The sequence below is a fragment of the Bison bison genome, unplaced genomic scaffold (genome assembly GCF_000754665.1).
Source record: "Bison bison bison isolate TAMUID 2011002044 unplaced genomic scaffold, Bison_UMD1.0 scf7180017863986, whole genome shotgun sequence".
NCBI lineage: Eukaryota > Metazoa > Chordata > Mammalia > Artiodactyla > Bovidae > Bison > Bison bison.
In genome coordinates this window covers 1,664-12,854 of record NW_011494558.1, presented here as the reverse complement: position 1 = coordinate 12,854, position 11,191 = coordinate 1,664, and the positions used below count along the sequence as shown (strand labels likewise).

At 37.0% G+C, this 11,191-nt stretch overlaps 1 protein-coding gene across 1 annotated transcript; it reads right to left on the bottom strand.

Moving 5' to 3' along the window:
• Positions 1-369: 369 nt before the first annotated feature.
• Positions 370-1,299, bottom strand: LOC104984330 (olfactory receptor 1361-like). Its single transcript, XM_010834006.1, has one exon. The coding sequence runs from the start codon at positions 1,297-1,299 to the stop codon at positions 370-372; it is 930 nt and encodes a 309-aa protein (XP_010832308.1).
• Positions 1,300-11,191: the final 9,892 nt, after the last annotated feature.

Sequence of the window (11,191 nt, the reverse complement as noted above, 5' to 3'; positions counted from 1 at the left end):
CAACTCTTAAGAATATTAAATATATTGCTATTGCTAATTGCTAATATACTTAATTATATATTATAATGTAATGTGTATTATACTCCTTTGACATATTACTGATATAATGTTTTGAGATAATAATATAGATAATAAATAATATATATACCTATAGCTGGAATACATATACAAACTTGCACCTAGAGTGGGACCTAGAAGCTAGTTCTCCAAATTTCTATGTAGTGTTATATCCAATATACCATATCATGTTGTGTGACATGTGAAAGCCTTGGTGTTAACTGCTCACTTTATCAGTGTGGTGTTGAAGAGTGTGATTTCCGTCCCCCCACCCCACCCCCCGCGAAAACCACTTGTTTCTTGGAATTATTCCTAATGCCATGAACTCTCTATGCCCAGAATCCTTTTCAGGGATCTCTTCACTTCCTTATTTCTTAGACTATAAATGAAAGGATTGAGAGTGGGGGTGACCAGGGCATACATGACAGCAGCACCCAGCTCCCCAGAGGCATGAGAAGCTGACGGGGACTTCAGGTAGCTGGCAAAGACTGAGCTGTAGAAGAGGATGACCATGGAGAGGTGGGAGCTGCATGTGGCCAGGGCTTTCTTTTTGCCATGTGCTGATGGGCTCCAAGCTACAGCAAGGAAAATATGGGCATAGGAGCTTGTGATGCAGAGGAGAGGGCTGATTCCTAACAGTCCTGTCAGAACCATTGTCAGGTCCTCATTGAGGTGGGTATCAGAGCAGGCAAGTCTCAAGAGTGGTCTGAAATCACAGAAAAAGTGGGGAATTTCTTGATTACTGTAGAATGAGCGCTGGGATAGCAACAGGGCATGGACAAGAGAGATAGAGTGGGCCACTCCCCATGACCCACCCAGTAGCAGTGCACATCTGCAAGGAGTCATTAGGAGTGCATAGTGCAGGGGATGGCAGATGGCAGCGTAGCGGTCAATAGCCATGGCAGTCAAAAGCTGGTTGTCCATATCAGCAAAAACTGTGAAGAAGTATAACTGGGCCAGGCACTCAGAGAAGGAGATCAGTCCATTACTGGTCCACAAAGTCTCCAGCATTTTAGGGGCTGTGGTGGTAGTGAAGCAGAGGTCAACCAGGGAGAGCTGGCTGAGGAAGAAGTACATGAGGGTGTGGAGGTGGATGTCAGCGCCAATAGCCAGCAGCAGTAGCGAGTTTCCTAAGAGACTCAGCAAGTAGAGGGCCAGGAAGAGACCAAAGAGGAGCTGTGGTTTGTCTGGGTCACTGGACAGTCCTGAGAGGACAAAGTCAGGGTTCTTGCTGCAGTTCATTTCAGGTCTTGATGGGTTACAAGAATCAGCATGAAGAGGATTCACTACAGTTAGCTACCGAAGTGTATTGTAGCTAACCTCGATAGTTCTTTTTTCAGTTGGTTTCCTTATACCACAAATATGAGGAATGAAGAAAAGAAACTCAATCAGCAATGAAAGGGACAGAATTCGCACTTTCTGAAGATGATCTAAGTGAGGAGGCACAAAGATGAGGGAATGAAGGGAACACTGGGAGCTTCCTGGAGTTTTTTAAGGGTGAAAGAGTTCTCTTAGTCTTCATATTATTGGATGGCATAGGTACTTGTTTATGAATCACTTTTTATTACAAGAACATGAGCCTACTAAGGCAAAGACTGCATCTCATTACTTAGCTTAGTGCTTGGCACATCATAGGAGCTTGGTGAACGCTCTTACCCATCTACACAGTCACTACTCTAGTTTAAGTTATTGTTAATGACTAGAGTCCTGCTAACTTCTGAGCTGCTTGAATAGTCCCACTCTTGCCTCATTCAATATATTCTCCACACTGCCACCAGAGTGATCTTTTCAAAAAAGAAACTCTGATCATGTCTGTTATTTGCTTAAAAACAGATGTCCAGAGAAGCATTGGGCTTGTGAAGGAACAAAAATCCCCACCCTATCTAACAAAGCTCAATCTGTCTTGACCTCGTGATGTCTCAGCGGCTTCATCTTACACTACAGTCCCCTCATTCTCTGCTTGCTAGCCACTCTGGCTGCCTTGCATTTCTTCCTGTGCACTATTTCCCTTTGCTTCATTCTGAGTCACTCCTGTTCATCCTTTCACAGCCTCAGATCAATTAGTGACTTTCTTAGGAAAGTTTTCCCTTGCCTCTTTGATTAAGTCAAAACTACTTTTCATATGCTACCACATGTAGCACCTTCATAGAATTGCTATAGGTGTCATATGGACAATGTTTTTCATGTTAATTTTGTTAAAATATTTATTTAAGATATTTAGTTAGTGTTGGACTCCCTCAAGGGGCCATAAAGTGCATTAAGGCAAATACTGTGTCTGGTTTTATTCTCCTTTGTGTCCCCAGTGTCGACATCCATAAAGCAGTGTTTGTCACAAGATGAATAATAAAGTAATTAATTGATAGTGAGGACAGGAGAGGATCATATGCTTTCTTCCACAAGTGCTGAAATGTTCTTCCTTCCATGTCAACATTTTATGAATAAAAGTTTTTTCCTCCAAATATTCTCCTAATAAGACTGGAATCACTGATTCATCTTTTATTTCAACCCTAAAATCTATATTAGTAGTATAACACTTTTTTTTTAACTAAAAAATTATCCTCATTTTTGTCTTTTTCTCAATTTTTTCACAGTTACCATCTTTGTACTTTCAACAACTCACTCCCAGTTACTTCATCAGCAGCTTTACTGGCTTTATTGATTCCAAAAAACGTACAGCTTTATGGTTTTGTCCTGACGCTCCCTTGCTCAAATATCTCAAATATCTTATTTTCTAACGCATCACTTCCCAGGTGGTACTAATTGTAAAGAACCCACCTGTCAATGCAGGAGACATAAGAGATGCTGGTTCCATCGCTGGGTTGGAAAGATCCCCTGGACAAGGAAATGGCAACCTACTCTGGTATTCTTGCCTGGGAAATTCCATGGATGGAGGAGCCTGGAAGGCTATAGTCCATGGAGTCACAAAAAGTAGGACAAGACTGAGCAACTGAGCGTGCACACAAAATGCATCACTTCTACCTATCAGTCTCTGGTTATTGAGAACTTCTATCTTTGTACCCACTTACCAATAAACATGATTTTCTACTTTTTATCACTATTTAGTCTCCTTGAGCTGATCATGTCACAACTCCATGAATATTCTCACTTATGCTTTCACACACTGATATATATACAGGATAATCTAGTACTTAATTGAATATTATCTTAAGATGTTTTCTAATGTTTACGACATACAGATTTTCTTGTATCAATTATATTATAAATACACTGAGAGTAGAATCATATATATATTTTTAATTTCTTTAAACCAACAGTCAAGAAGTTGAGCGCATGTTCTCTCTGACCATACCGCTCACATTTTTACATCCTTTACCAGGTTGAATCTTCCTGATACTTTTGCTTGAATAACATTTCTGCTTTTATATCCACCTCCTGATAATTCACCTGAGAAATAATCATTCGCATTGGATCTCAGATAGACCAGGAGTGGTTGAAAACTGAGGTTATCAGAATCATATTTCAGCATTGAAAATATATGAGGTCCTAACTATCTAAAATTGTGAAGTCCTAACTGTCTAAAATCTCAGCCTCAGATGGACAATACCCTCATATCCTACTGTTTCCCCTCAGCCTTCCTCAGCTACTCCTCCACTTCTCTACTCTTTATGACAGATCCTTCAAAAAGCTACTTGTCTCCATCATGCATTGTCCATTACTCTCCAAATTTGTTATTTTACCTTCCATGCTTTTTATAAACCGTCTTCAGTCAAGCTGTTCACCTCAAACTATCACAAACATTGTTAATTGGCTATACCCTAAAACAAAATTAAAAGTTAACAAGTTATCTGTTTATAGATATTTGAAGTCTGAAACTAGAAATAAAAGAAGAGGTCCAAAAATGAATAATAAGAAAAAGGAGGAGTCAGACAAGGAGACTAAGGAGCCATCAGTGAGATCACTACATACCTAGGAGACTGTCAGGATGTCCTGAAAGCCAGCAAAAAAGAGTATTTGAAGTAAGAGAAGTCAGCTGGGATAAGTCTTGTTGAGACATCAAGTAACTTAAGGACTGAAATTGAACTTTGACATTGATGAGAGTGATTTCATTGGTATGTTAAGAGCAATAGCCTGACTGAAGAGGGTCATACATGTACATGTATCCATTCTCCCCCAAACTTCTCTCCCATCTAGGCTGCGACATAATATTGAGCAGAGTTCTATGTGCTATACAGTAGGTCCTTGTCAATTATCCATTTTAAATACAGCAGTGTGTACACGTCCATCCTAAACTCTCTAACTATCCCTCCCCTCCAGCAACTGTAAGTTTGTTCTCTAAGTTTGTGAGTCTATTTCTGTCATAACTAGATAACTTTTCAATTATATCTTCCAATCCATCTTCTTTTCTAAACTCTAGACTTGTATATTTAACTTTCTATTAGATATGTCCTTATGAATGTCTGTTAGAGGTTTTACTGTCTAAGACATTTCTTACAGCTCAACTGATTTACATATGGATTTAGAAACAGATACATATGTAGACTTCAAGCACAGAACTTTCATCTACTATGTTCCACTCTGAAGTCTGAGCCTGTTTCTCTATTTGTCAAATGCTACCTTCCACACTTACCTACTGGCGTTCATTATCTTCAACCCATGAGTTGACTGATCTATGTATTCTATCATTTGAATATATATTCTATCCAGTGCTTTTATTAAGCAAGTGGGATAGTCCAGAGATCCCAGAATCCTTTGCCTACATTGGTGAGGTGATGTTCATAGCTGCAAAGATGTAGCTCAGGAACTGAGTATTAACAATATTCATGTCTCTTGGGATTGGAAAGGTAGGTTAGCATTAGGAATCTTTCTTGTCCTTGGAGACTGTTCCCAGAGTTACTCATTAATGGAAAATCTTGAGGAATTTTCCATAGAAAAAGTTGGGTATAAATGGTGCTGAGGAATAAAGTCAATAATTAACAGAGGTCTGTTATTAAGAATAACTTGGAAGTAAAATCAGAAAGATTATCTAAAACTCACAGTTTCTCTCTGGTTACTGCTCTGCTTCCTTAAGTCAGATTATTTTGAAGAGGTGAACATATGACCATAACATTTCATAACCCTTAAGATTTATATATATATGCATATATATATATTTTGAGCAATCTTTTTTCTGTCTTTTGTATAAATAGATTGAGAGAGTGAAATATTAAGACTGTGCATATGTCATCTACCTTTGGATATCTGACAAGCATCTCAATTTTAATTCTACCTAAATGAGAACATCCCGACCTCTTAACTTATGGCATCTGGTCCCATCACTTAATGGGAAATAGATGGATAAACAGTGGAAACAGTGGCAGACTTTATTTTTGGGGGCTCCAAAATCACTGCAGATGGTGACTGCAGCCATGAAATTAAAAGACGCTTACTCCTTGGAAGGAAAGTTATGACCAACCTAGATAGCATATTCAAAAGCAGAGACATTACTTTGCCAACAAAGGTCTGTCTAGTCAAGGCTTTGCTTATTCCAGTAGCCATGTATGGATGTGAGAGTTGGACTGTGAAGAAAGCTGAGCACCAAAGAATTGATGCTTTTGAAACTTGGTGTTGGAGAAGACTCTTGAGAGTCCTTTGGGCTGCAAGGGGCTCCAACCAGTCCAATCTGAAGATCAGCCCCTGGATTTCTTTGGAAGGAATGATGCTAAAGCTGAAACTCCAGTACTTTGGCCACCTCATGGGAAGAGTTGACTCATTGGAAAAGACTCTGATGCTGGGAGGGATTGGGGGCAGGAGGAGAAGGGGACGACAGAGGATGAGATGGCTGGATGGCATCACCTACTCGATGGATGTGAGTCTGAGTGAACTCTGGGAGTTGGTGATGGACAGGGAGGCCTGGTGTGCTGCGATTCATGGGGTTGCGAAGAGTCGGACATGACTGAGCGACTGAACTGAACTGAGTCTGATATTTACCATTTTAATAACAAGTTTTGTGGTATATCATTTCTTGAGTTCATAAAGGAATCACATTCAGTCATTAAAGACTATCAATATGGAGCTATAAACAAGTAGAAGTTCATTTTTCTCTAATGTAAATTAAGTTCAGGTAGGTAGTCTGGTGAGGATGTGGTGGGTCATTATAGAGTAAAACTCTCTCTGTCCTTAGCATATGATTTTATCCTCAAGGTCAACTGCTGGAGCTGTATTAGTTTTGGTAATCATGCTATTTTCCTGGAGAAAATTTTCCACACCCAATTGTCTAGAACTTAATCCCTGATTTCTGGATACTCTCTTTGGTTTCATTGATCTATGCATCCATTTTTATGCCACTATCATATTGCTTTGACTACTATAGGTTTGTAATATTTGAAATTGGGGAGAGTAATATGTCCAGCTTTGTTGTTCTTTCTCAAGATTGCTCAAACCTAAGCTTTCAGCGTGATTCTCCCCTGACCTGGGGGAGAGTCAGTGCAGTCAGCAGGTAGCCATTTCTCTTACCCTTCTAATGCAGTTTGCCTTGGTCTCTGTGGTGCTTTGGCCTCAATTCTGTAATTTTCTCAGTGATGTCTTATCCATGAATACTTGTTAGTTGTTCTTTTTGTGAGAGGGAGTAAAGTTGGGAACAATTTATGTTGCCATCTTGGTGAGATCACTCTTCTATAGTAATTTGAAATACTTCTATCTTTTAGTGTTAAAGTGACTGAATCACCATTACAATATTAGAGTATTCAGAATTTGACTATATTTTTTCCACTAGAATCTACTATTTATGGGACAAAATAGTAGATCTTTGCAAAGATCTGTGCAACACATCACAAACATCATTTCAATTGTTTCTCAAGGTAAGTATCACATCCATGTGTTACAGAGAAAACAAACGTTTCAGAAAAAATAAGCCATTTGCTCATTATTACATTGTTAGGAATAACTGAACCATAATTAGATCCTAATCTGACCCTAGCCAGCCCAATAGCAAGGAAAAGAAATGAAAGTTTAAAATTTTGGACATTAAGAAATAAAGCTCTTTATTCACAGATAACAATGTATAATAGAAATTTAAAAGAATCTATAAAGATTTATTAGAAAGTATATGTTTATAGGGAAGATCAATGAATATAAGGTTAATGTACAAAAATCTATTGGATTTCTATATACTGATACCAAAAATTAGACAATTAAATTTTTACAATTACAACTTAAAATATCATCAAATACATAGAGATAAATCAAATAAAAGATGTCTGAAACTACTATGTTCAAAATTATACACCATTTCTGACAGAATTTTTAAAAACCTAAAGAAGTGCAGAAAAATACCCTGTTCATAAATTACCCTGTTTATATAAATTAGAAGATGCAAACTTTTAAAGAAGATTGTTCAGTTTGATCTATGGATTCAATGTACTTCAGTCAACATCTTTTTTTTTTTTTTTTAATTAAAAGCTTGTTTCTAAAACATGTGGATGAGCAAAAGACTTGGAATAGACCATAAGATCTGAAGGATCTTATCATAAGATCATAAGAGCAGAGTAGGAAAACTTACAGACTTAATATAAAAAACTTTATAGCTGCAATAATTAATAGAGCTTAATAGAATAAGCATAAATACATAAATCAATTGAACAGATGAGAGACCGCCATACATATACAATTATTAAACTTTTTACAAAGGCACCAACTGCAATTCTTTGGGGGGAAAAGTTTGTTTCCAATTAATTATTGTAGTTAATTGGATATCAATGAGTAAAGTGAGCAATGACATCCACCTTATGCCATCACAAAAATTGTTTTCCAATGGATTATGGAACTAAATAGAAAAGGTAAAATAATAAAGCTTCTAGAATATAACATTGGTATTTTTAAAACAGTTTTTCTGCTTTAAGATTTTTTAAATTTCTGTTTTCATTATTTTATAGGTTCAGAATGATATAACTACATTTATATTCATTTTACTTATCCTTGCCAATTTTTGTTGTGCTTCTCAAACCTGATGATCTACATTTCTATGAATTCTGGGAAAAAAGCCTTTAAAGTTATTTCTCTGAATATTCCCTGTCACACATTCCCTCAATTGCATGGAAAGTAGATCTTTCTGGAACCATTATTAGACAGATATTGAATTTTTTTGGTATCTTTTATGAAAACTAAGCTTTTTCTCATGCTTAAAAATTTTTTTTTTCTCATTCTGTGAGAAATTCTTGGATCCATCAGCTAGCTTCTGTCTTTTCTTGCATTATATCTGCTGCTTATAGCATCCATTCTTTTACATTTTGGTCACTATATATTATATTGACATGATTTTTTTGTTTGTTTATTTCTCAAATGTGCCTTTTAAAAACATATTAGTTTAATTGTGCTTGTATTTATTCCTATAAGCATTTTATGAGTCGCTTATTGTTTGTATTTTTTCAACTTATCACTCACATGAAAGACAAGGATGCAACACAAATGACATAACCAGACTTGTCCCTGGTGACCATGTGTGTTACCAACTGAAGCCCTGTAAGATTAATAGAACATTAGGTGGACCCTTAAACAGACAGAAAACATTGAGGGCCAGGTGGTTCTCTTATGTGCTTATGTACTATATAATATTCCAAACTTGATTGTAACTCAGAAAAAAGAATGAGTTGTCCTTTTCTGTGACAGAAATAAGCCAGAAAGCAATGTACAGATGCCTTTACAATCACTGTCCTCAAAGAAAAAGAACATATGACAAAGATGAATGACATATTATGAAGACAACAATAAGAACATAAGAGATTAGAAGCACAGTAAACAATGGAATAAAAATTAGACCAAATTTTGAAGGAATTACCTTATTACTGAAGAGGGACCCTTGAGCAGAAACAAAACCAAAGTCTGTCTATACATTATTTAATAAGAGTCTTGACTAAAGCAAAGGGACCTGGAAAAATTAAAAGTGAAGGAAAAGACAGATGTGTACCAAGCAAAGAAAACACAGGAGATAATAATAACCTGAGATAAAGTATGAGTCAAAGTGAAAATAAAACATTAAACAGGAAAACCAAAAGAGGAAAAAAAAAAAAAGAAATGAGTCAGAAAGGATAATTAAGTTGGAGTCTTCACAGTTAAAAAAATTTATATTTTCACCATACTTGGCATTGTACAGTGAGATTTAAATCTACTGTATTTACAAGAATAGTTTTTAGATAACTCTATGTATATGTTATTATTGCTCAGAGACATTCCATTGGTATGACTTTCCTTATAATGAGTTATTCTTAAGCTTTAAGTTCTTGATTGACTCTGCCATATTTTTCCAATATATTTTGATTTGTTTCTCAGTGAGGAATGAATAGATGTGACTCAGCAAAAGAGGTAGGCTCTTCTTTTCTTGAAAACTTTATTAGAGCTGCCTTCATGGCTTTGTTTCTCAGGCTTTAGATCATCAGATTAAGTGTTGGAAGCAAAATATTATAAAAAAACAATATCAAAATAGTAGGCTTCCCTCATAGCTCAGTTGGTCAAGAATTTGCCTGCAATGAAGGAGAATGGTTCAATTCCTGAGTCAGAAAGCTCTGCTGGAGAAGGGATAGGCTACTCGCTCCAATATTCTTGGGCTTCCCTTGTGGCTCAGTTGGTAAAGAATCAGATGCCTGCAATGTGGGAGATCTGGGTTCGATCCTTGAATTGGGAAGATCCCCTGGAGAAAGAAAGGCTATTCACTCCAGTTTTCAGGCCTAGAGAACTCCAATGACTGCATTAGTCCATGGGGTCACAAAGAGAGAGACATGACTGAGTGACTTTCACTTTCAAGTAAAGTCTAATGCAGTTGGAGAGTCAATATGTGGCTTTAGAAACTCAATACAATATTGTAAAGTAATTAACCTCCAATTAAAATAAATACATTTATTTAAAAAAAAAGAAACTCAAAGGACACCAGTAGAGACAAACAATATGATGATAGCTGGTGGAGGGGGCAGGTGGAAAAGGCCTTTGCTCTGCCCTCAGCAGACGGGATCCTCAACACAGCAGAGCATGTGTGTGCATGTGTGTGCGTGTGTGTGTGTGTGTGTGTGTGTGTGTGTGTGTGAGTGGGTGAATCAAATGGAAATGAAGCAAAGAAATGCCATCATGGACAGGAAGCCAGTAACCCCAAGCTCACTGACATACTCATTGGAACAAGTGACTTTTAGGAGCTGGGAGATATCACAGAGAGTTTGTAAATGATATTGGCACCATAGAAGTGATGGAGAAAGTAGCAGATGTATGCATAACTTCAAAGATGACCCCACTGATCCAAATGGCCAAGATTTCTTGAATACAGATGTTGACATTCATGATGATTTCAGAGCGCAGAGGAAGGTAGACAGACAGCCACATAGTGATCATAAGGCATCACTGTGAGCATAGCCATCTCAGCAGAACCACAGAGAGTGAAAGCACAACACTGCAAATGCATTCCCAGAGGGGAATATTGCTACTGTGCAGAGTCAAGTTGCAACTGAACCTTGGTCCAGTCACAGAAATATAACACAGGTCCAAGAAGGAGAGATGTTTCAGGAAGAAATATACAGGTAAACAGAGACTGCCATCCATGGAAGTTGCAGTGCTAATGAACATGTTACCAGTTAAAGCCACTAAGTATAAGGCCAAGAACAGAGATGTGAAAGAATATAATTATTTATTTATTCTTAATATTTCTCTTATATTACATCATGTCACACTGCTTTACAGTTTGTTGAAATAAGGATAGACTGTAAAAGCAAAACAAAAGATTAGAAAAAATTCTGTAGATCAACATTTTCCATGACTAGAAGTTGAGAAAAAAAAAAAAAATAAACCACAAATAAGATAGAAGATATTCTTGAGATGTCTTTTCAAGCTGCCTCCATTTTTAATAACACTTCATAGTAATTGAGAGTTTGACCATTGTGTTCTAAAAATATTGAAATTATTTGAAGTTAAATTACTGGTTATTTTCTGTTCATTCATGATTTTTTTTTAAATTTTATTTTATTTTTAAACTTTACATAATTGTATTAGTTTTGCCAAATATCAAAATGAATCCATCACAGGTATACATGTGCTCCCCATCCTGAACCCTCCTCCCTCCTCCCTCCCCATACCATCCCTCTGGGTCGTCCCAGTGCACTAGCCCCAAGCATCCAGTATTGTGCATTGAACCTGGACTGGCATCTCGTTTCATACATGA

What these genes read in the sequence shown, in the direction of transcription:
- LOC104984330 (XM_010834006.1), bottom strand. Translation starts at nt 1,299, where the DNA reads ATGAACTGCAGCAAGAACCCTGACTTTGTCCTCTCAGGACTGTCCAGT.